Below are 25,274 nucleotides of genomic sequence, written 5' to 3' on the forward strand. Positions count from 1 at the left end.
AACTTCATAAATGGAAAAGATGAATTCTTGTTCAAATGTTGAGCTGAAATGATAATGAAGTTTGACTGAGGTTCTACTTAAGAAGGAATTGTCTTCTCTAAAATTAGCTAAACAGAACAAATTTTCATATCAAAGTTCTAATATTTATTGGGCCTTCACTACACTGTAGCTGTCTTATGAGTACAAAACACTTTTATGTCCTACAGATTGTGTAAATGGATTTGTTTTCTCTTAGGGCTTAGGAAAAACAATTCAAGCTATTGCATTTCTGGCTTATCTCTACCAAGAGGGCAATAAGGGTCCCCATTTGATAGTTGTACCAGCTTCAACGTTAGGTAAGTTACAAGCTTCAAAAATATTTTTTTTAAGGAAAAAACCCCAAACCAATCATGGACATACTGTAAAGCAAATATAATTTAATGAAGGAAAACTTGGGTTTTTTATGGTGGTACTCAACTCCTAAAGTGATTTGAATTGGAATGCAGACCATACTGCAGGCATGCTTGTTCTGAATTAATTAGACTTAGCATGGAACTTTTTTAGATGATCTGTATGCTTCGAAAAAAATAAAGCTGCTTGTTACAGTTTGAACTTGTGTAGCCAAGTAGTCTCTTTACGTATTGAATGTTGGCTGAACTTCCTAGTCTTCAGGCTGTGCTTAGGGTTAGGTTTCATGACATTTTAAACATTCACGGTCTTTTTTTCCTCTTTACTGCGCAGCATCTGTCAAAGCAGATGAAAATCCTAAAATGATGAGGCTGTCTGTCTTCTAGTTGGGTGTTCTCATTGTTTTATGGCCTCAGTTGAAAGTAGGAAGAGTATGGTGGAATGAAATGTAAGCAAAGCTGATGAAGTTGAGTAGAAAATGGTTCTTGATGGAGTTAAATTTGGATATTTTTGAATGAAAGGAGAAAATAACAAGTTGAATTTAGAAAGTAAATGCTGCTTTTAATATAAAATACTTACTTGGGCTTCAGAAATTTCTCTCGACACATCAGAAAAGTTTCCAGTTGTTCAACTTAAGTTTGAAGTCTCCATTTTTAGTGTGCTTTCAGACTCCACTGGAGCTCCCTTTTTAAAAACAACTCTTAATAATGCATATATTAGTTAAAACCTGAGGTGTACTTAAGTATGTGAACAAAGGTGCTTTCCTGAAGTCAGTGTTAGAGTCCGAACTGTAGTGGCAGGTTGCCAATGCCTGGGCAGTGCAGTCTACTGGCAGCTTTCCCGATGCTTTTCTGGAGGCATCTCCTCAGCCCTGATTTGGGTCCAGCCCATTCCCAAGTGGCATTTAGCAGGGTCCCCCTTCTGCTGTGGTTGGGGCTCAGCAGTTGTGTTGGCTGTCAAGCAGCTTCCCCTTGAGCACAGTAATGTTGCCTGTGGCCACTGTGCTGCTGCACACCTGGAGCTGCACACCCGGCTTGTCAGGCTCCTCTGCCTGCTCCCAGAGGCACCGTCTCTCCTGGTGACATACTTCTGGAGGCAAGTACTGGCAGATGAAGGGATGTGCTTTCTGAGGAATTAACTGTCTAGGGAGGAAATCGAGTTGCAAAGTTAAACATTGTATTTATTTCACAGGTGGTTGCAGACCCTGCAAGACCTGTTTCTTTAGGAGTTTAAAGTGCAAGCTGGTTAAGAGTTAGCAAAAGCCCAGTTGGGGTTGGTTCAGTTTCTTACATATTGTCGGTTTTCCAGTTTAAAGACAGAATGTTTCTTAACCTTCAGGAGAATTTAAAGGGATTTGCATTGAAATCAGATGTTTGGTTTAATGCTGAGGTGTGAAACTTTAAGACATAATAAAGTATTAATGACTTGGGTTTTGTTTTGATGTTGTCTTACAGATAACTGGATAAGAGAAGTTCATCTGTGGTGTCCTGAACTGAATGTCCTTTTTTATTATGGTGAGGAATCAATTTAAGAAATGAATCCAGTAATACAACTGCTTGCGTGGTCAGTCTAAGAAAAGCTGAATTGCTCATGGAAGTGTTGTTTGAAGAGAGTTATTTAAGTACACAGATTATTGATGAGTGATTTCTATGTAGCATCTTTAATTGTTGCATGTATATAAATATATGTAATGTATATGTATATGTATATGTACTCATTTTATGTTTTGTCCTTCTGAAGGATCCCAAGAAGACAGGAAACATCTCAGGGTGGACATTCATAATAAAGTTGTCGATTTCAATGTGATTGTGACTACGTAAGTACAGTAGAAAAAACTACAGAGCTTTAGTGAGGTCCTGCTGACCTCTAGTGGTACAAGGAACCAGACAGTTCTAGGAGTTGGGTTTCAGGTAATAGTTAACTAGGGATTTATTATTGTGTAAGAGATACTGTGTCATAGGTGTTATAGATGTGTCTGTCAGCATGTATAGATAATATTACATTGTAATAGGCTTTAGCAGATTTTTAGGAAGTGTTACTGAGAGCATTCGCTCATCAAGTAAACTGTAATCATTTGCCAGTAATAAACTGTGTTATGGTTGGTTACTTCAGTCGAGTAAACCAGGCAGTTTTACTGCCCCTCATGCACTCTCTCCATAACTCTTAACAATATTAGAGAATTTAATTTGATTACAGTAGCAGTACATTCATTTTCAGAGAGGGATTAAATGCAAGTCATATTTGTCTCTGACAGGTACAACTCTGCAATCAGCAGCTCAGATGATCGAGGACTGTTCCGCAGGCTGAAGCTTAACTATGCAATTTTTGATGAAGGTCATATGCTCAAGAACATGAGCTCTGTCCGCTACCAGCACCTCATGACAATTAATGTAAGAGGTTTTGTTATTGCTGGGTTAGAGGGGACAGCTCCTGGGTTTTCTGTTTTGTAGTTACAAGCAGGGGGAAAATAGAATATTAACTGTAAAGTTCATATACATATAATTTTAGAGAAACTGCAGTATGCAAGTGGATTTAAGTGTTGGTGTGGTCTAAGGAGTGGCTCCTGCACTGTGAACTCTTGCAGGGAGATAAGCTCCCAAAGAAATGTAATAAATTTCCTGCAGCATCATTTCAGTGATGGTAGTGCTTGAGTTTCAGTCTTCAGCAGATTCCCAGTTACATCCCGTAGTAGTAAAGATTTTAAAGATGCTACTTTTTTTGGTTACTTGTGCTGAAACATTGTAGTATTTCAGGACCTGCTCTAATAGAGCTTTGTGAGAAGAGCTGGCTTGAAAATATTTTTTCTTGTGGCTTGCAGCCTGAGTCAGCAGACTTTTACAAAAGATTTGAGTACAGCTCTTTCTCTGATTATGATCTACCACTGTAGTATTCACACAATAATAATAAACTTAAGATCACTTACTGAAACTTATTTTTCAAGATTTTTCATCAAAAGCCTTTTTAAAGAGCCGATCTTTAAGCAATGAAACCTGCTTGTACTTGAAATTCAGAACTTGTGCATAAGTACTGTATGACATTAGAGAACTTGATATGGGTGCAACAATTAACAGTCATTAAGAGAAAGAAAAAAGCCCAAACAACAAAAAAAAAAAAAACCAACAACAACAACCAAAACAAAACCCAGACAGAACAATCGAGAAAAAGTTTAATAGATCCAGGAATGTTTGTTTTTAATTGTCTTAAATTGGTGCACAGTTACCCACAGTTCTGTAAACAGTTTTGTTCACTTAACAGGGAAATTATTCCATGAGTTCCAAATATAGAATAAGTTTAAATAGTTATAATTTAAACCAAGCTTATTTTCTCACTTCTCCATAGCTGTGGGTTTTTTGCCAATAATAGTTTTTAGTCTGTTTGGTGAATGTTTCTCGCTGCTCTTTCCACTTTGGACAAACAGGCCAAGAATCGCTTGCTGCTAACGGGGACTCCCGTTCAAAATAATCTGTTGGAATTGATGTCCCTCTTGAACTTTGTCATGCCTCATATGTTCAGCAGTAGCACAAGTGAAATTCGAAGGATGTTCTCCTCAAAAACAGTGAGTATCGTGAATTCTCTTATTGAAAACAACTTTTTTTTCTTTTTGCTGTAAGATTGCTGTTGCTGCATAACTTCTGTTTTATTGGTATCTTATGGGAACAGGTAATGTGACTTTGAAAATCTAGAAAATGAAACAATTGAATAAACCATCTAAATTAAAATATCTTGTAACAGGATGTCTTGGAATACTAATGGTCAGGTCAAATATGTCTGTTTTGGCTGGGGTTTTCATCAAGTTAGAGAAGTTAAGGTGGTGGTGTTGCAGCTGAAAGCTTAATGCTTGAATTGAATTCTTTCAATGTTTTCCTTAGAAGAGTGCTGAAGAACAAAGCATATATGAGAAGGAGAGAATTGCACATGCAAAACAGATAATAAAACCATTCATCTTGAGAAGAGTAAAAGATGAGGTAACATTTTATCTTTAAAATGATGGGTTTGTGTTATCAAAAAGCCTGATAATATTTGAGACCAATCTTTGAGTATAATATGAGGTGAAATTACTTACTGATCTTAAAAAAATGTTAATGGGTACTTGCAGACTTCAGTGGTCTGAAGAGGGTAACCCTGATTAGCAGGGGAGTAGATTCCAGGCATTGCATATAGTATTATTTCATTCAGTTCCGGAGTGTGCAGACCACACTACTTGATGAGGAGGTTGATGTATAATCCAAATCAAGATGGGAGTTGAATTGCTAACTAAGTTAGTGAAGTTGCAAGCAGTGAAAGGAGCTGGGATGAGGAGAATGAACAGAGTGTCTTAACAGCTGTGAGATGGTGCAGAATTACTGATGATTCACAACAGTACAGGTTTTATCTGGTATCATTTTTTTTGTCAGGTCCTTAAACAACTACCTCCCAAAAAAGATCTCATTGAACTTTGTGCCATGTCTGAGAAACAGGAACAACTATACTTTGCTCTCTTAAACAAGCTCAAGAAAACTATTAACAGTAATGGTATGTAAGGGCCGTGTTTCCTTTTCATGGATTTTTTTCGTGCTGAGACGTGTTGAATGTGACTACAAAGTCTGTGCTTTGTAGAAATGTCTAATGCTCATACACCGTCTATATCCCTTCTATTAATTTTTCTGAAGTTCAGGTAATAGGTGAATTTTCAAACTGAGTTCTTGCAAATAAAGCTCTGCTGAGAGATAGAATCTTTGTACTACTACTGAAAATAACTTTCTTTGTTTACAGAGAAAAACTCTGATATGGGAAATGCAATGATGCAACTTAGAAAAATGGCCAATCACCCTCTTTTGCATCGTCAGTATTACACAAATGACAAACTCAGGACAATGTCCACACTTATGCTCAAGGTAGGAGGATGAGATTCAGAAGCGATCCTTCATTTCTCAGAATTTCTAATGCACACTTGTTTCTTTGTTTGTTTGTTTTCTTGTCAGACTTCTGGTCAAAAGTGTGTCTTTGCCAAACTTAATTCATTGTTGCTACTTTTTATTCCTCTTCATCTATCCAGAGCTCTAATCAAGCTCTGTATGTATTTAACACTGATTTTTGTATCATTAGAGCGGAGAGAACAGTTGTGGGTCTGGAGTCATCTCCTTTTCAGTAGCTCCCCCTTAGCACCTCTTCCCTCCACCCCAAAATTTAAAGCCAAAGTGCTTATGGAAAAAATCTTAGGTGGGCACTTGAGTTTAGTAGCTTTCTGAGTAGCAAGAAATCTAGATTGTACAGAACTAAAATAGGGAAGGCATAAAAGTATTGATCTGATAAGGATTTTTTTTTTTGTAATTTGTCTGGGGTTAATGCCTGAGGAGCTTGGGAAAATTGTTGCTTCTTTCTAAAATATTAAAAAAAAAAAAATCTGTGTGCAGCAGGTGCTCTAAAAAAGTTGGAGCTGGCTTTGAGTAGTCTTCAGTTTTGTTTTAAAATTAAGCCGGACAAGGTTGGGGAGAAGCAAGAAGTGACCCAGCAGTTTTTGAAGGATTTTTGTCCCTTTTTGTTACCATTTATACCCTTGTACTCTCCAGATGTGGCTTTTTTTTCCTCTTTCTTCCAGGCATGGCATCCCTCTACCCACCCTACATCTTGGGCTGGGCTTCCCATGTCTTCTGCCATCTATTCAAGGATTGGACCTCCCTTTTAGGCAATGTGTCTTCAGGGGAAGAGGTCTGATAAAGGGGTAAAAGGTCTTAGAGCTTGATGGGAAGTAGGTAATTGATATGGAGGTTGAGCATATATCCTTCTTAAGTTTTTGGCAGTACAAGTGCTTGTGAAAGCTAAACTGTGAAGTAATTATCCTCTCCTATAAACCTGAAGCTGAGAGTTCATCCTCCGTTGCTTGCGTGAGCCATGCTCTAGCATTTGTCCATGTCTAGGAGCGTTACTTTTTTCTTTCAGAGATTATGGATGTTACTGTGTGGTGCCTTTGTTTTTAGTTCTCTGGTGAGATTGTGTATTGCATTATTTCCCTTCATTTTTGCTAACAGGAACCCACACATTGTGATGCTAACCCTGACCTTATCTTTGAAGATATGACAGTAATGACAGATTTTGAGCTGCATGTGCTTTGTAAGCAATATTCTCACATCAGTGACTTCACGTTAGACATGGATCAGATCCTGGATTCCGGAAAGTTTAGAGCACTGGAACGCATTCTCTCCGACCTTAAAGAGAAGGTATTGCAGATGGCTGAAGCTTTTTCCTGTCTAAAGAGTGGCTCTAAATAACTGGTTAATATCTGCCAGCTCTCTATGCAACCCAGTTGCTTTGCTGTGGAGTATTACAATGTAATTTGCAAAGCAACACTTAAAACTTTTAATGTGCAGCCCTGAGTATGCACATCACTTTAGAGACCGCTGAAATAAACTTTCCCAGTTTTCCAAGTTTCAGAATATTCAGCCCAGGTTAACCACTTTATCAGTATATGGGGATTTGCATCATTTTCACACCTCATGGACTTGGACCTTCTCTTGGCAATTAAATAAGATTGTATTACATTAGAATAATGTAAAGGCCAGTGGAAGGGTAAGAAGAGGCCCCTGCTTTAAGTCCTGCCCTGAGATTCAAGCAGGTTTATTTTACAAAAAAACATGTTCTGTAATGTTTCAGAGTATCCTGAATTTGCACATGTGGGTGCTGTGTATCTGATTATTTCAGACAAAAGAGGGCTACTCTCTATATTAAATTGAAATATTTCATGTTTTGAATGAAAATAGTTTGATGTTTCTGGATGGAGTAATGGGTCATTTATGCATTTGAAATGTGATTTGCTTGAGTCATGAAGGTACAAAATAATTAAAATATTACTGCAATGACAGTGAGTTAATGCAGCAGAAAGACTGGATATGGAATCTTCACTGAAAGTCAATCCTGACTTGATGAATTTCAGCTTAGTCTTTGATTTTGGAAAATGGATTCAGTGAAAGTAAAAATCAGATATTTGCACCGATAAAGAACTTCTGTAGTTCATAGTTGACATGTTTTCAATTTTTGCTTTGCTTTGTCTTTTCTAGGGTGACAGAGTCGTGTTGTTTAGCCAGTTCACTATGATGCTGGACATCTTGGAAGTTTTCCTAAAACACTGGCAACACAGATACATTAGGCTGGATGGAAAAACGCAGATTTCTGAGCGGTATGTGACTCTTGCCAAAAATGAGAGAGAGAAAGTGAATGTGTTGGAGAGGGGGAGGTGACTTCAGACCTTTACCTTTGTTTTTCAATGTATAAAAGTCTGTGGCTGCTGGACATTGTCTATGGAAGGCATTTAATGTTGAGTTTCAGATCACCTTAGTTAAGAGTGAGGCTGAAAGATGGGGTTTAGATGGTGGGGTTACAGTCTTAGCCATGGAAATCAGCCATCTTCAGCAGTTCCTGGTGTGTTTGGTTCGCATGTCACCATGCCATAATTCCTGTAGCTATTCCTTGCAAGTAGAGTGTATCTCTTTTACAATAGGCAGATAAACCCCTTTGTTTCTCTAGGACAAACCATTCCGCCTGCCTCTGCAGCTGAAAACGTTGCAGTGCTTTTCTTGTGTTTGAGCAATGCTGGTTTTCTGTCTCAAGAATTTTTGAAGATTTTTTTGGATGCTTTTTCCTTCATTTCAAAAACTGTCATTCTTGCTTGTGGTGTTACTTCCCCTGTAGAGCTGATGTCTGTTCCTGCCCTTGTATGTGCAGTTGGTACAGAAGACAGTCATGAAGTGAAATTAATCCCCCGCCTTCCCATTTGTTTCATGTACTTCAGTCTTCCCTCGTCCTCCAGCTGGCTCTTTGTGTTCTGTGATCATCAAAAATCTTTTTCTGAGCCTCTTTTCATTCTTTGCTATCCATCTGTCTGTCACTCAGTATGTTTCTCTGGTCACTGCAGAGGACTGTTGGTACCCTTTTTCCTGCTGCGTAACATCTGGACTTGGAGCTGCTGTGCAGTGCCTCTGTCCTCTCTTCCAAAAGATCATCCCAACTTCTGTGTTCAGCTCTGGAGCCAGTGTGGTATTTTTTCCAAGGCCTGATTCATGGTGTCTTGTGTTCTGCAGGATACATCTGATAGATGAGTTCAATACAGATATGGGTATATTTGTATTCCTTCTGTCAACCAAAGCTGGTGGCTTGGGCATTAATCTGACCTCGGCCAATGTTGTTATCCTTCATGACATTGACTGCAACCCTTACAACGATAAGCAAGCAGAAGACCGGTGCCACCGAGTAGGTCAGACACGGTAAGACTTCTTTTAATTATAATGCTTGGGTTTTCTTGGAGGCAAGCTCTCAAAGGAGGCTAAAAGGACAGTATTTATGGTTGAAAATTTTAAGCAGAGACTTGTGTAAACCAGGTCTGAGTTGTGTGGGAGCTAGGAGCTGTAATTGTCTTAGTCCATGTTGCTGCCAGAACAAACCTTTATTTACACTCTCCCTCCTTTTTCTAGTTCACTACAACTCTCAAATTCTCTATAATTCTCAAATTTCTGGTGCTGGGGAACTATTCCAAGGTAGATCTGAAGTCTTTGGGACTGCCTGGCCAAGCTGTTTGTTCTCTTCAGGAGACTTCTAAGCTTTTAAGTGCCACCCTATCATAAGGAGTGAAACCATAGAATGTGTTTAATTTCAACTGTATTTAACTCTAACATGGAATTAGGGGGAATTTGACTTGTTTATATTAATGGAGATTTTTGTGACTGTCAGACATTTGCAGTGGCTGGGAGTGCAGGAGAAAACATGTTTTCTGGCAATACAGAGCACAGTTATTCCAGAGAAAAACCTAGGTGCTCTTTGTATTGCCCTCTCATTCCTTTCCTCATCCTTGCTTTAAACCCCAGCCAGCTGAGCAAAGACATAACATCCTTCTCTTTTGCACTAGTCTGAACTATGAAAATGAATTTTTCCTATTTTGCGGTTTTCAGAGAAGTACAAGTCATAAAGCTCATCAGTAAGGAGACTATTGAAGAAACCATGCTCAAAATCAGCCAACAGAAATTGAAATTAGAACAAGATATGACTGCAGCAGAATCAGGTAGGTGTCTTGCACATAGTGATGTCCACTTAAGTAAATTAAAGCTGCTGCAAGATGTTGCTCTGAAGAAAAGGAGATTCTTGATGCAGACAAGCCTTTTGGTTTTTGGGCTTTTTTTATGTTAAACTAGAAAGATGTATTTTTGCTGCTTATTCTTTGATTTGACAGGAAGTGCCCTCTGAGTCTGACCCAGAAATCAGTGACCAAGCCCTACAAGCAGAGGATTTTTTTTACGGTTTGGGGGACGTAGGCTTTTATCTGTTTATGTGAAATATTTTAAGCTGTACTAATGCTTGTTTTTATTCCTCAGGAGAAGAAGGAACCATTCCAGCAGATATAGCCACACTATTAAAAGCTTCAATGGGTCTCTAAAATGTAAATATGTTGTGAACTTCAAGGAAGAAAGGTGATGATGTACCCCAAGGACTCTTACATTACTGTTGACCAGGAGTTTTATGAACGTTTATAACTTTTTGTAGTTTCTTTATTGTATTGCTCATGATATTGAAAATTTCTAACACCAATAGCATTCTTTTGATGCTTAAAAGCATAAATGGCCCAAATGTGCCAACATCAGATGCTGAATAAAGCTTTTACAGATCACTTTTAAAAATGGGGACCTAAGTAGTAATTGTTTTAACAAATCTGCTACTGCTTAAGACTTGTCAGTATTTTTGTAATTATTTCTACCTCCAAATATATATATATATATATATAAAAACTGTCTGTTTCACTGGATTCAGCGTGTAGATTTTTTTATATGTGCCTTATTTGACAATGCTTGAGTCTGTTTCTGCTTGTTTTGGTTCATTTGATGTTCCGTACTGGTTTTGTATCAACTTGTTCAAATAAAATTCCATAGATTGACAAAATGTTTTCATGGTTGTGGTGATTTGGGGCCGGTGAGGGGATGGTAATGTGCATGTTACAAATCAAACAGGCAGCTTTCAAACCAGCTGGAGTGTTCCAATTGATCTGACTCGGCTTTGTCAATATTAGTAGTTAATTACCAATGTGTCATTATACTCTAATTACAGTGGTTTGAGGATATTGATTGTAAAAACAGAACTCCTGCCAAATGGTTTGGTCAAGTCTGTTGGTATTTTGGTGAACTGTACATGATTTCTGCAAATTCAAAATGGATGGGAAATTAAAGCTTTTCCAAAACTTGTTTTCCAAGTGTGGACTAGACTGCTTGGCTTTTCCTAGAAGTATTCTGTGGCTGTGCTGTCTGTTCCAAAACGTGCATCTGTAGTAAGGTTTAATTTAAGGTGAGGCTATACTGTACTTTTTGAGAAGGGATATGGGTAAGAATCAGTTTGTCTGCCATGTTTCTTTAATTCCACTGGTTCTGCTGGACTAAGTAGCGGGATTTAACAGAGAACCACAGGTATTCAATGCTACAGCTAATTAGATTGTGTGTTTCTGTTAAGTGTGATGCTAACCCAACTCTTACCCCATTGTATCTGCATGTTCTCACCTGCTTTGTTCAAATGTGGGTTGAAACAAGATCCCTGCCCTTCAGGGTGGGTTGTGTGGTGGTGTGGATGTGTATGGGGTCAGTTAATGTAGTCTGGTGGAGCAGTGGTTACTCCTCAAACAATCACATCCATAGACCCCTGGGGTCAATGTCTGTCTTTAGGTGCTGTGAAGCTCATGTGTGTTTTGACCTTTTTTCCTTCTAACTGTTTCTACCCTTTTTAGCTGGGGCTCTCAAGGGATTGCAGTCACCATCCTTGGAGATAACCAAAAACTAACTGGATGCAGTCCTAGGCAGCTGGGTCTAGGTAGGTGGCCTTGTGTGAGCACAGACTTGGACTAGATGACCTCCAGAGGTCCCTTCAGCTATTCTATGGTTCTGTTTTCCTGGTTGGGAAAGATGTACAGAAGGGAAAAAACACAAAGCCACTCTCTCTGAAGTCAGTTGCTGAAGAAGAGAGGAGTGTGGGAGCTAAAGAAGGAAAAATGTGTGAAGAGCCAGAACCAAGCGTGCAAGGAGTTGCAAAGCAGGTGAAGACTGGAATGAGTAAAGGTTGGTGCTTTCTGTTCTGACAGTACCTGACTTGTCTCTCTTAGGCATTGTTTGGTGTCACTCATGATTCAATGAAATAATACTAAAGGTAGGAGGGAAAAGCAAGAGTGAAGGGAACTACTTTCCCAGCAGTGGCCATTTCCAGCCCAGAGTGTTGCCCAAGTTTGTTGTGGTTTATCTGCTTACACCACGCAGCAGAGACCTCTCACAGGCACTTGTCTCCCCTTGAGTTTCTGTAAACCACTTGCATCTACAGCCATCCACATTGCCAGGATTTCCACCTCCCTTCCCTCTGGTCCTGGAAGAACAAACCCTTCATTTGTCCTGAACCTGGTTGCCACCACCAGCCCCCAGTTTGTGTCTCCTGCTTACTGGCAGAGATACTGAGCTGTTGAATGTTTTTGCAGCTGGTGCATTTATGGAGAACTGGTGCTGGTGTGGGCACCAGCTTTGCGCAACTGCTTTTTGGGTTGTTCTGGAAGTTTCTGTTTGGGTTTTTTTCAGGGGCACAGCATCAACCTCAAGCTTCTCAAGCACTTTTTTCAGGCCCTTGAATTTTATTAACTAAGTGGATCTTTTTGGTTTTTTTGGTTTTTTTTTTGCTTAGTGTCCCACACGTTTGCACTCTCTATTTAACTGGCTTTCCTCCAGATTGAAAGACTGCAATAGGCAAAATGTTGAGATTGCACCTCTTCAGGAAGATTTATTCACCTTTTCTGTCTTTGAGAGTGCACAAAATATTAATTGGTTTGATCAATCATTGTGTTAGTAGAGGGGGAATGTGATTGAAACCACACTTCTGTGAATCAATATTTATTACTCAACTAAATCAGTATTTTAGATTCTCTTGAAAGTGAGATACAAGTGGTAGATTTTGATTTGATACAGCATAGCCATCTGAAGTTAATTTAATTTAAATGATTCTGAAGTTAATAACTTAGGATGTTTGTCATATTGAAAACTGAACATGCATTTGTTTTTCTGAACAACTGGTCTACATTACACTCTTTGGCCTTTTCTGGATCCAGGCTGCAATAGCTGGAAGTGCTTGCACTCTCTCCCTGAGAGCCAAAAGCCTGGGGTATTTGTCTGCCAGGTCAGGTTTACAGGACAGAAGTGTCGTACTGCACACATCCCAGTAGAAATCAGCCCATGTTACCTAGTGGAAATAGGAGAAAAAGCAGTAAATTTTAGTTGGTAATCTCAAAAGCCAGGACTACTAATATTCTCTAAAAAACATGAATTTATCTGTTTTGTTTAACTTGTCATCTTGGGTATTTTTTTTAAGCCTGTTACTACAGGGCTAGTTGTTAGGTTGCAATGCAAGGCCTGACTTCAGTAAATATTGGTTAAAGTAAAGCCCTTGCTAAAAATATTAATTGTATTACAATATTAGTCTTTACTGCTGAAACTGTGCTGCAGAAAAGTGCTTAAAACAGTTTGGGGTAAAAAAGGGTACTATGTTTTTATAGAAGTTTTTTTCATGTTGCCTTATAAATAAGTCAGTGATGATAAGCAGGGTTCTGTGTAGTCATGAATTTGTGTTCACAGGTTAGAAGGAATTTAAAATGTTTTGTGTCTTTTGAATACTTTTGAACTGCTTTAGAAAATGCAGATCCTAGTCCTGGTTTGCCTCACTTCTAATATTGTGGAAAACAATTTCCACTTTGCAGTTGAGTGACCAATTGTGTATTGGTAAGAACAAAGAGTTAAATGTGGGGGGAGAGCTGCTTCATGGCCTGACATGAAACCCAGAAATTCACCAATAGTCAATTACTTTATTTTTCTGGCAACCTGATTGGAATGGGAGAAATGAGAATTATACTTACAGAATTCCCTACCAGCCACTTTTTATCTCCTAAGAAAGCATCCAAATCTTTCAGTAGCTCAGGTGCTTTGTTGGTGAGAATATCATCAAATGCTTTTTTCTGGGGGAAGAAACAAACACAGAAATTCTCACCAATGTGTAAGCAGTCAGCAAAATTGAATTTTTGGGGTTTTCTCATTTATGAATGTCATGGTTAGCAAGCATAGTCTCAGAAGTGATGTTCTGCAAAGGGGTGCTTACTGCTCCTCTGGGACCTGATAGAACCTATCAGCTGGCCAGTTTGAATATGGACAATTCTTTAAGCCACTTAAAGTTGTGACGCCTCTGTGATCCACACTTAAGAATAGACAAACTCCCCCCCCAAGCTCGCTCTCGTTTCCGGCGCTGGGACAGGTGGCTGCGGGCCCTGTGCGGGGGCCAGGGGCCCAGCCAGGCCCTGCTCGGGCCAGGCCGGGCCGGGCCACGGCCAGCCTGGAGCCGATGGACCTGTTCCAGCTGTGGAACCCCCCTCCCCTCCCCTTGCAGGGCTGTGTGCAGCTGGAGCAGCTCGGCTCCCTCCCCTCTTCCAGTGCCAAGGCCAAGGTTCAGCTGAAGCTGCACTGCTGTCCGGCAGAGATCCTGTGACCAACAGCGATAAGCGACATTCCAGCTGCAAGGCCGAGGTGAGATTAACCCTTTTAGTGCTGTGAAGAGCTGAAAACCCAAGGGAAGAGAAAGAGGAGATGCTTAAAGCTGAAATTCTGTTGTGAAGCTATGATCTACCAGAGTACCCGTTGTAATTTCATGAAGGCATGGGGGGTGGAGTGTTCAACTTGTACTTGTGAGCAAAAGCACCTGTGCTGAGATAGGCAGATGCTGACGCAGCTGTAATTTCATGAGGAGTTTCAACAGGGAGAGATGGAAGCAATGAGGACTTTTGCTCCAAATGGAAAAGGAGAAAACCTCAGTTCCTAGAGATGCTCCCAGAGATAGTCCTAAAGATGAAGATGAGGAGGACCCTTTGCTCCCAGGGAAGGAGAAGGGCCTCTGTTCTTAGAGATGAAATGCTCCCAGAGATGGGTGAAGAGAACTTTTGTTCCTGAACCTTAAATTTATACCCCGGTGATTCAAGAGTGGACCCTCAAAAGCAGTTGTGGGAAAAGCTGCAGGTCGGGGGAAGGGACTCACATGCGAGCAGAGAACCAACCCGGGCGGCTGTCTCGTTGTGATAATGTTTTCATAGCATGGGCAAGAGAGACTCCTCTTCCTAAATGAACTGAACAAGGTTATTATGGAAGTGGTAAACAGACTGAACATCTTAAGGGTTGTCTTTCTACATTGTCAGTGGGAGAAGGGAGAAAGGTGGGGGAGAGGAGAAGAGTTCTGAAGGTGTGGTATGATTTTATTTTTTTCTTTTTCCCTCTTTTAGGTCTGTTAATAAACTTCTCTTTATATTCTTTCGAGTTTGGTGCCTGCTTTGCTTTTCTCCTAATTCTTATCTCACAGAAGGTAAACAGTAATGAGTATTTTGGACCAAACCACTACACTAAATTGGTGTTTCTGCCCAGTTACAAACCGAGCTGGCTACAATGAAAAAGAAAGCTGAAATATGAAAAAGATTAATGTTAGATACCAAAACATGGCATTCATGGCTTGCTGAGCTATGACTTAAAGCCAACTGCTCCCTTAATGGACACTGGAGTGCTCCTCAATGCTGATGTGATGTCTGTGGTGATGCTGCTCCTTTTTCTGTGCTGACAGCCACCCAGCCATGGCAAGGCAGGAGCTCTGCCACAGATTCAGGAAGAATCCAGCTACAAAATATATTCCTAATGTCTCATAGTCATTTATGGGGGACCCTTTTGAATGTCACCTTTTCTAGTGTGCAGTCCCATATTTCCAGAATCCCTTGTGATCAGCATTTCCATGCTGTCAGTAAGATGCTGGACAGTTATCTTTGCTTATCAGCCCTTCTCATGTGAGATGTGGAACCTGGGTTTTGAACTTTTGCCGGGGTTGGTTTATCTCTCAACTTTAATGTTCATGTTATTTTGCTTTTTTTTTTTGTCTCCACAGCAATAAGATTTGAGGCAGCTAAAATGTGTTTTTAAAGGATGATCAAAAGGCTCAGGCCTTAGAATTTGTGTGTTAATGGCTGAAGGTTATGAGGTTATGATGGTGGTGGTCCTCCACCAGCTGTTCCCCATAGCAGAAAGTATTTAGGCTGCTTTTAAAAGGGCTAAGCTGTTTTCTTCGGAATGGAAAACTGCTTCTGGTTTTCTCTTCTCACCTGCATGGAAACAATTAAGATTGCAGACTGCTGGAACCATCTGGTCAACTCACGTGGCACAATTTGTGCAGTTACTGTGCTTGGCCTAATTTTGGAGGAAGATAGGCTTGGGTAAATAAGCACTGGTGTACAGGAATGGAATTATTTCTACAGCTTTAATTGAGGTTAATTAAAAAAAAAATTGGAAGAGTCAGAAACTTAAATGCAGGCTGAAATCAAACCAGTGTTTCTATGGACATGATTGAAGATTTGACATAATTTTCTTCTTTGTTAAGAGCTTAGTAACTGGATGAGGTGACTGCAAATACCAGCCAGGAGTTTGAAGTCCAGAAATCTCATATCTGTGCCCTGGGTTGTAGTATTTCCTTTCTTTTAGGTAAGTGATCCCCTCCCCACTGTTTCACCCTGCAAAGAAAACCCCAAACTATTGTGTGGTCATGATGGTAACAATCGTCCCCAACTACAGAAGTGCACAGCCAAGCTGAGAAGCTGATGGGAACACTCTTCTGGAGTGGCAGAACCTGCTCATCTCAGCCCTGGAGCTCTGCTGTGGTGAGTGCAAAGCTCTTGCAATGCCAGCTATGTTTTAGGGAATGTGGGGTGAAGGGAGAGTCTGTGCCTGGCACGGAGGGAGCTTCCATAGGCAGCTTCCAGCTCTGCTCCCCTACTTTTCTTTGATTTCTCTTTGCTACTGGCTAGATGGCGTAACACTTCCTCTCACCATCTCTGGGGTGTGTGTTCCTGTGAGCACTGGTCAGGCCTGGGGAGGTGTTCTGACTTCAGTGTGTGTGTAACTGACTTAAATCTGGCCTGGTGAGACCATGAGATGCCACTTCGACCACAAGGTGGTGGCAGCGGACCCGGGAGGAGAGAGGGAGGACAGCGTTGGGAGAGTCTGGGAAAGTGAAATTCCCGATCATACTTGGCCCCAGCACATAACCTTGCATGCATACGTGCGGATGGGCACACAGGAGTTGGCTGCAAGCTCTTCCCGTTTAAATTAATCATTGGTGACACGGTCTGGGTCCTTTTTTGGAGAAGTGCTTGAGTATGAGCTGGGAGACCCGCAGGAGTTACAACAGGAGCTTCCCCATGGGGGAGCAGCAGTGCTGCCTCTGTACCAGCACATCAGCAGGAGTGTGGCTCTTCTGAAATGATTAAAACTCGTGAGTCAGCTTACCCTCCCCAAACTAGGAAACTTTAGGAAATCACTAGGAAATCTAAGTAATTCACACTTTTAAGTACTAAAGCTCCAAATATGCTTTCAGATTTCCCCCTACAAGATTTCAGAGCACTTTCATATTGTTTCTTTATTATTTAATGGTTTGGGGCACCATTTTTTACTCTGTGGTCTCTGCAATAAGATACACTAAATGATCAGAAATGCTACCTTTGAATAAATGGAAGGTGGCTGCACTGGCAGTTTACAGTGAGACCTGTTGTTACACCTCCACTTCCCTAAGAGGGTGTGGTTATCTGCTCAGGTCAGAGCTGTGCAGAGCCATTCTAACGCTGGAGTGAACTTACCCATGGCCTTCTTCTCCCAGCAACTGATGTGTGTGCTTGCTTTTGGGATTCTGGTGAGAGCCACTGATGCCAAAAGAAACCCCAAATGCTGTAGGACAAGCCCATGATGGTGTGTTAAAGTAGCCATGGCACCATAGCCTGCTGTCAGAAGCACTGCAGAGGACCAAGGTGGGCTGTGACATCTGAAGAGCACAGTGAGTGCTGTGCTACCTGCCCTGTTTAGCAGTGCCCGCTGTCCTACACTGCTTTGGTGACTGACAAGCAGTTGTCCGTGGTAGGTGATGTTATTAAAGACTGATACTTACTGAACACCTAGAGGAAATCAAAATGCAGAAGCACTAAAGGATGGGATGGGGCTTATCTTATTGAGTTGGCAGAAGGATTTGAGCACAAGCTCCTTGTGACAAGAGAGAGGAATTCCACAGCGCCAGCTGGGGTGGAAGTGTCTCATCTTTGCCCTTTTGAAGAGCAGTTCGTTGTAGGCACATCCTTGGTTCAAGCTGCACTAGTGAGGGGCAGCTCATGATGGCCTCAGAGTTTCCACCAAGGGTGAAAACAACCTGGTGAAGGAGGAGGTGGGATCAGCCTCAAGGAAGAACCACAGAGCTCCACTGGCCCAGCTTTGCTGATGGACCCAGTGGCTGACACCCGTCAGTGTCTCAAGAGGAGATGCTCAGATACAGGGCCATGGCTTACTTGCTGTCTCTGTTTAAATTAGTGATTGCCTTACTCTCACGTCCTGGTTTTTCTCTGCCCAAGGGAACAGCGTCATGAAATCATCGATGGTGTCCACAATGGCATCAGCTAAAGCCTGTTCCACAGGTGTCCGGCCTGCCAGACCTGTGGGAAGCAAGCATATGAAGGGAGGTTAGAGACAGTGTCAGCAGGAGTTTTTGATACCCCAAAGGTAAACTCTGGGAACATTTCCATAAAAATTCATATTCTCCGGGTCTTTTTGATGCTAACAACATGGATTTGACTCCTTGCATCCAGGTGCCATCTCATCTACCTTTGCTTTTTTCCATCTCTGGCCTCTTACAGCCATCCAAGGTAGTGAGTTGGTCTATCCAGTACCTGAGCCCACAGCCTGAACATTGTTTCTTTACCCTCTCTGCTTTCCACCGTCCTGGCACATTCAGTGAGGGTCAGCACAAATTCCTTTCCTTTAATCTTTCCCCATCCCAGCTTTCAATGTCCTTCTCCATCTCATGGTCTTTACATTTTGGTCAACAAGTTCTCCAAAAGTGCACCTGTGAAAGTCTGCTTCTTTCTCCTTATACCGTGCTCGTTCAGCCTCATTCAGAACATTTTCACGACCTTCCACTTACTTTTTATTCTTCCATTGTAATCAGGGACATCAGCCAAACTTTGTCTTGTTTACAAATCTGCTTTTCTCCCCTGTAGTTCTCTGGCTTTCCTGCAGTTCCCTTAATGGTTCTACTTTTTCTCCCTCACTTTCACTTCACAGACTTGTGTTTATGTTTCACCTTTGTGCAGGTTTGAATCACAAACTGCATGCCCTACCTCTGCCAGGTCATCTCCCTTACTGAAACTTTGTGCTTTTGAAGGTGAAGGTTGTGCCTCTCCTACTGGGCCTCAAGTTCTGTGATCCTTCAGCTAAGAGTTGTTGGTGTTGGGCACTTAAAAATGCCATTTCTTGATTTTAAAGGATTAGTGACGTGTTTGCTGACTTAGTGGCAGCACTAGCAAGTTTTCACAATGAACTTGAAAATATATTTTTCTCCTTTCCTGTGTGCTCTTTTTCCTGCTGTAGCTGACAGCATGAGTAATGCTGGAAAGAGCACAGCATGGTCTGAGTGTGCTCCAGATCCCAAGCCTTTGTCACTGGTGCAAGTCAACTGAAAAAAGTCTGAACTTCAGACTGCAAAAGGAGCATGGCTCCAGGTCAGCCTCCCAACAGGAGCCAGGGAGGGAGGAATCTTGTGTGGAAGGCAGGCTTTCCCACTGTTTTTCATCACCAGGTGGGCTTTCCTCATTCTCCTCTCTTGCAAGGAGTAGATTATATCAAAGCTGGAGGAAATGGGCAGGAACAGAGTATTGCAGACATGCTTGAAAACATGCTGTGCTAGTGCCTTGAAGAATAATGCTGTGAACTTCTGCTTCTTTCCTCAGTTAGAAAATGGGAGATATTCTGAAAGGCAGGCTACATCCATTTGCTCACAGCATAAAAAAGTAGGATAGTACTTGCTTCCCAGCCCCCCTCTTCAATTTGCTGATGTCCGGCATGCCATGGACACATCTGCCTTCAGCCAGACCAATTTTGCAGATGGTGTTGAATGACAGCTTTTTGACCTAAAGCAAAGCCTGGCCACTCTCTTTGATTACTTGCATTGCTAAGTCTTATATCATTTTATCTAACTGGTTGTGTACTTCTACAGCGTGTAAGTATTTAAAGATGCAAGTGATGTCACCATCTCCTCTAATCTCTCTGCTAGCCCAGAATTGTTGCCTAAATCTGCTTCAGAGTTCTCTGCCTGCTGTGATAATCTCTAATGCTTCCAAAACCTCTTCCTCCTGGTCATCTCTCTGGTTAGCCTGGCAGCTCAAGGTTTAGCTTTACGGGAAACTGCCCTGGCAGCCTTAGGGAAACCACAGGTATGTGCTTTCTGTCGTGCAGAGACAGGTGAATAAAGTGTACTGGCTGGAGAAGTCAGCCCAAACCCCAGGCACTGGTTCCATTTTTGCCATGCTGGTGTTGACTTCTGCATGGTTAGGCTTGCCAAACTGTTGGTTTGTTTCTGTTTTTACTGTGGACGTATTTTTACCTGAGCATTAAATGTGAGTTCAAAAGAGAGAAAGAAAATAGTCAAAGATACGTTACCTGATTCTCTGGCAAGGTATCTTGCCATTGCCAGGCTCTGGTGAATGATAACTCCATCTACTTCCAGAATGGGGAGTTTGCCAAATGGGATAGCTTGGAGGAGAAAGAAAAAACAACCAAAAGTTAAATCACAGTCATTAACAGTGGAAGTCTGTGACAGCTGTAGTTTTACCACTCAGAGGGTATGCATTGTTACAGCACTTAACAGTTTCACACTCCTTCTGTGGAGAAATGCATGGACTAAAAACAAAAAGGCTAAGGATGTAATCAGATTGCACTGCATGAAGGCAACTATAGCATAGAAACCAGGTGTTGCATTTCCTATTTTCTAGCTTTGTGCTGCAGAGGCCAAATGTGCTCCTATACATCCAGAGCTCTTTATATAGGGAAACTTTTCATGGAGTATTAGTCTTTCCTTCTCTCTCCTGCTTTTTCTTCCCCAGGAAAGTGACTGCCAAGGTTAAGTAGAGTACTACTGAAGATTTCATAGTGCAGGATCCAACTGGGGCATGAAGCTACAGATTGGGCAAAGACTACAAGATGTTCTAAATTTATGGTTGTTTTAAATGCAGAAGCAGTGATTCAGAGAAGCATCTGTGTTTCAGAACTTACATCATGACAGGGCATTTCACTCAGCAGTCATCACTGAGACAAATATATCTTTCATACTGAACTACAAACGCTAAAAAGATACTCAAATTTAGCTGATGTGGCTTGCATTCAAAAAAAAAATTCAGTCAGTTACGGGGAAGAAGCCTCCAGACTTCAAGTATAGGGAAAGAAAAACTAAGCAGGTGTCATGGATATCTGTAAGGGAGCGTGAGATAAGAAATCAATCTTATTTTTCTGTTATTAATTTCATAGTTACGTGGAAACTTGGACTGCTGTTTTGCTGTGTTTCAGAGAAGCTGCTGGCATGATATAAAATGGAACTGGAATCTTGGAGCAAAGCTTAATCTGGGCAAAACTGTCGTGTTTAGGGCAGTGAGAATCTGCTTGTGGGAACCTGGTGCTGTTCACTGAGGGAACTGTAAATGTCTGCATTTCCAAGGATGCTGTCTCCAAGTACGTGACTGCAAGTGCTGATCATAGCTAAATGCTTTGTACCCAGTTTTCATCTGCATTACACTTTATATAGTTAACATTTATATCCATTTTAAGACTATCCTGTGATGTAAAAAGGTGATAGTGGAAAAGTGAGAACATTGGAAGCATGCAAGGAGCTTTCAAACCCAGGAGAACTGTCTTTACAGGGCAGCTGGAATGACACCTCTGTTCCATGAGGATTTTTAGTTCTTAGTGGAAAGGGGAAAATAATGAAACCTTAAGCATTTATAACTGTTTAGCAAGGCAACTTCATAAATGATGAGCACTGCCAGTTGCTCTGTGGTTTAGCATGCAGTGTGTGAATCACATTAGGTACAGGATCTTAGATGTTAAATCTTGATCTGCAACATGAATGCTGCAGTTGCACAAGACATACAGGACTCCTCTGTGCCTTTTTTCTTTGTTTTTTTTTTTTTTCTGTATTGTAGGAACCCAGAGTGCCGAGAATATTTCTCTGCCTGTTTTTAAGGGTTTTTACCCCCCTGGACACCACTGGTGTAGTTTTAAACCTTGGAAAAAATTACCAACAGTTAGACAACAGCTAGAAAATAGAGTGGTGTGAATTAGGTGATCGACTACTATGTAAGATTGTCATAGGGTGAAAAATTTAGAGGTTTTAGCTTCTCTTTATAGTAAATAGATAAGAGTAAGAAGTATCAAAATGGAGGGTTGCTGTTGTTCTCTAGACCTTCTTCTCCTTCTTCTACCACTCCATATTTTGCAGTAAAAGTAGTTTGGATTGATTGGATAGAAAATTCCGCAGTTCCTAGTCGTGTTACTGAATAATTGGTAAGAAAGTGAAAATAATGTACGTTTTTAGTAACTATTGGTTAAAATGTCTTTAAAAGGCTGTGTAAATCTTGATAATCAGTCTTTCTCGCTCTCACTTCTACTTTTCCTCCTTCCATGCTGTACCTGGGTCACGCTAGTGGCTCAGTTCCTCTGATAAGACTTAATAAACAACTATCTAGAAGCATTGAAACTACAGAAGACGTCTCGCTTTATCTTTTAAACTCTTTGCAAGGACTTTCAGCAAATTCTCTCCCATCAGGAGAGACTCAATTTATGGCACAATAAAATGTCACTGTATCTGAACACAGCACTCATGACACCATTTTTTTTTCCTTAAGTTCAGCACACTGGGAAGTGTGTGAAGTCGGTGTAAATTTGGATGCTGATGACTAGCAGAAGCAGGAGAGTTCAATGAGCATTAGCTGCTGTACCCCAGGGAGAAAGCAGGCTCTGCTGGTTGTTATTGAAGCAATAATAGACTTCTTGTGCAGAAGACTTCAAATTTTTATTATCCAGAGAGCAGCAAGGTCATGGCAAGTCCATGTTTTGTTTCGTTGAGAATCATTGAGAGATGACAAGTTGTATCCCCGAATGTTTAACAGGAAAGCTCTCTGGCTATGAAAATGAGAAGAGCCTTGGTTCTGCTCTGTGGGTTAGTGGTGCAGAGTGCCCTGAGCATCACTGCTCCAAAGCAGCAGAGATGTTAACAATGTTTGCTTATGTAAAGCACATCTTTCAGGCCAGCACAAGTAGAGGAGATGAGAGCAGGTGTGACTGCTGGATGTGCCAGTGTGGTCAGCCTGCAGCCTGCTCCAGATACCCTCCAGACCACACAGGGATCTACAACAATGCCTGACAACAGGGAACAGCAAAAGTGCAGCCAGAGCAGGGATAATAGCTCCCCACATGAAGGAGTTAAGCAGCCTCTTTTGGAGGCCCCAGCAGGAATGCTATAGGGTGATGCAGCTCTGGCAGGGTCAATATGACTAAGCCAGTCTGTGGCAATAGCTGTCAAAACACACTGTCACTCACTGCTTAGGTTGGGAAACTGTGAAACCAGGATTGCTTCATCCAGAAACCAACAGATATTTTTGCTGCTGTGTTTACATACAGTGGAAGAAGTCTATAAATCCCACCTTTGACTGATGTTTCACTTTGTGGGTCACTACAAGCAAAATTAAAGCCAGTTTGTTTCTATGGACATTTTTGGGGGGTTGGTTGGTTGTTTTTTTTAGAAATCCTTGATTACAACTAAAGGAGGGAAGCATCTTTCTGAACAGCTGAAGGACATGGTTTACGGTGTCAAAGTCAACTGACTGGCAGAGTGGTAGTCATCTCTCATGCTCTGTTTCTAAGAAATCTGATCATTTCTGAGTTTAAGGGAATTGCTATTCATTCCTTGAAAACATGAGTAATGTCTACGAATGTCTTGCTCCTCAGTGCTGAGCTACTTTCTTTAAGACCTGCTTATTCTTCTCTGAAAGAGAAACTGAGTTTGCAATTGGAAATCTACAACAACAGCTTTGTTTTGTGTACATACAACTTCAAGATTCCTAATACAATTATGAAATTAATAAATGAGAGCAGACTTCATTGTATGTTGTCGCATAATGTCCAAAAGTATTTATGCTCTGATTTATAATGAGACTTGGGCTTGCTTTGTTAGGAGGCAGTAAATCTGTTGCTATCATTACTGAACAATGGACTCTATAAAGGATAAAATATGGTAAATGATAGATGTTCCTTCCTTTCTTCTGTGTTCCAAATGCTATTTAATTTTTTCTTATCAAGAAGAGGAAAAAAAAAGGGATTTTATGTAAACATAGATTTTTTTTCCAGCTGATAGAGTGCATGTATACAATTATACACTGGTTTTGTTGATTATTGAGTTAATAAGCTGTAAATGAGTGCAATTCTAAGAGGTTTGAAGAAAGTACACGTGCTGTGCAGATAATTTTAAAAAACTGCTGTTTCTTCTTAGATGCAGGGCATGCAATGCTTGAACACCAGAAAGCACAGCAGATATTCAGGCTGCTTTACAGCTGAAGAAAATAACAACGACTAGTCAAGGGGCAGAAAATATTTATAGTGTATCTCCTTCATATTTATGGAGAAGGTATAATGGCTTATAAACTTGTGCTTTCAATCTGGAAAATTTAGGAAAAAAGAATCTTTTCCTTTGAAATGTTATTATCTAAAATTCATGTAATGGCCAAAATTTTTAGGAACCTGTTGTAAAGTATCTTTTAGCATTTTTAACTTAAAATAACAATTTTCCCAGGAGATTTTTTATATATCTTAGTTTGGCTGTTATGGGGAAGAGTGCATTTTCTCTGAAAATTGGAATCTTCTTTTTCTAGCTGGAGAAGAGGGGAGTGGATTTGTGTCACACAGCTCATCCCAAGGGAGGGTGTGAGAAGCCTTCACACTGGATGATTGCTGGAGGTAAGGCTGGGGTTTGACAAATGACCTCGATGTGGCCACTGGAGACTTTGCCTCTTGCAAAAACCGCATCCAGGCCATATCCCCAGGGGCTCCAAGCTACAACAGAAACCTGTCTGCACATGGATTTAAGTAGTGTTACCCTTAGACTCATGGATATGGGCTTCTGTGGATTGCTTTGGACCTCCTGTGGTGCTTTTGGCCCAACTCTGCTCATTGACATGGTTGAGAAGCCTCTGGAGATGCCCAAATGCCCCATTGTATAAGCATGGTACTAAACCTGCTGAAGTTTTCTCAGTTTTGGTGAAAAGCATGGTTTGTGTGACTCCAGATAAACAGAGCAGTTAAGTCAGTTCCCGCCAGGCTCCTACTTCAGATAAGCAAGTGAAAAGCTGGCGTGTGAGAGAGATTATTCTTTGGGTAGAATCCAGGTCATGGGGGCAAGGCATAAACACCATCCATTGCGGAGCCATTACAGCTGAGCAGTAATGCCAAAGTAGTGCAGGCTGGAAGGATGTGAGTGTCACTTTGCTGGCTTTTCTCTAACCCCGATCGTTTTGGGGGCTGCTTGATACTTACGCCAGTTTAAATCCTTGTGTATCCATATGATGTCCTTTCCATGTTTTCCAAAACAATGTTGTCTTACAGTGTTTCCAACTCCCACTCAAAATAAATTTTGAGAAGGAAAAGCAGAAAAATCTATTGCTGTCGTCATGCAAACAGTGTCATTTCTCAGGCATGCACAAAATATGACCTTTCCCATTTAGTTCCTGCTTGTTTTGCTGCTCATCTGAAGTACAAAGCACTGTGAACGTGTGTGCTGGTTTCCAAATTTAGATTGAAAACTGGCTGGAAAGAGAAACAGGGTTTTTAAAAAGCCTCTTTTTTGAATAACTAAACCTGTAGTCTTCTTTACGTTGAACTTTTATCAGCAAATTCTTGCTTTTCATATTATGTTGGTTATTTATTGGTTTTTTTGCATCTCATGCTGGAATGAAATCCACAGACTACACCTCCCAT

The 25,274-nt window shown here is 41.0% G+C and overlaps 2 protein-coding genes across 9 annotated transcripts in view; one reads left to right on the plus strand and one right to left on the minus strand.

The window, feature by feature from the left end:
• The window catches only part of SMARCAD1 (SNF2 related chromatin remodeling ATPase with DExD box 1), a 119,877-nt gene extending 109,590 nt beyond the window's left edge, over positions 1-10,287 (plus strand). For 4 of the 5 annotated variants that reach the window (XM_069013080.1, XM_069013082.1, XM_069013083.1 and 1 more), the window contains 13 exons: positions 236-335; positions 1,842-1,901; positions 2,128-2,203; positions 2,642-2,777; positions 3,806-3,943; positions 4,257-4,352; positions 4,782-4,899; positions 5,140-5,261; positions 6,396-6,584; positions 7,422-7,540; positions 8,442-8,624; positions 9,306-9,415; positions 9,726-10,287. In XM_069013080.1, the coding sequence (XP_068869181.1) occupies positions 236-335; positions 1,842-1,901; positions 2,128-2,203; positions 2,642-2,777; positions 3,806-3,943; positions 4,257-4,352; positions 4,782-4,899; positions 5,140-5,261; positions 6,396-6,584; positions 7,422-7,540; positions 8,442-8,624; positions 9,306-9,415; positions 9,726-9,787 (1,509 nt within the window). In that variant the 3' untranslated portion in view covers positions 9,788-10,287. The remainder of the gene's footprint in view (positions 1-235; positions 336-1,841; positions 1,902-2,127; positions 2,204-2,641; positions 2,778-3,805; positions 3,944-4,256; positions 4,353-4,781; positions 4,900-5,139; positions 5,262-6,395; positions 6,585-7,421; positions 7,541-8,441; positions 8,625-9,305; positions 9,416-9,725) is intronic. The other variant, XM_069013081.1, reaches the window with a different exon arrangement.
• Positions 10,288-12,124: 1,837 nt separating this feature from the next.
• Positions 12,125-25,274, minus strand: part of HPGDS (hematopoietic prostaglandin D synthase) — a 31,793-nt gene continuing 18,643 nt past the window's right edge. For all 4 annotated transcript variants that reach the window (XM_069013087.1, XM_069013086.1, XM_069013085.1 and 1 more), the window contains exons 3-6: positions 19,914-20,006; positions 17,802-17,911; positions 13,277-13,375; positions 12,125-12,606 (exon numbers count right to left, since the gene is read on the minus strand). In XM_069013087.1, coding sequence (XP_068869188.1) covers positions 12,442-12,606; positions 13,277-13,375; positions 17,802-17,911; positions 19,914-20,006 — 467 coding nt within the window. In that variant the 3' untranslated portion in view covers positions 12,125-12,441. The remainder of the gene's footprint in view (positions 12,607-13,276; positions 13,376-17,801; positions 17,912-19,913; positions 20,007-25,274) is intronic.

This window comes from Aphelocoma coerulescens, chromosome 4 (genome assembly GCF_041296385.1).
Source record: "Aphelocoma coerulescens isolate FSJ_1873_10779 chromosome 4, UR_Acoe_1.0, whole genome shotgun sequence".
Taxonomy (NCBI): domain Eukaryota; kingdom Metazoa; phylum Chordata; class Aves; order Passeriformes; family Corvidae; genus Aphelocoma; species Aphelocoma coerulescens.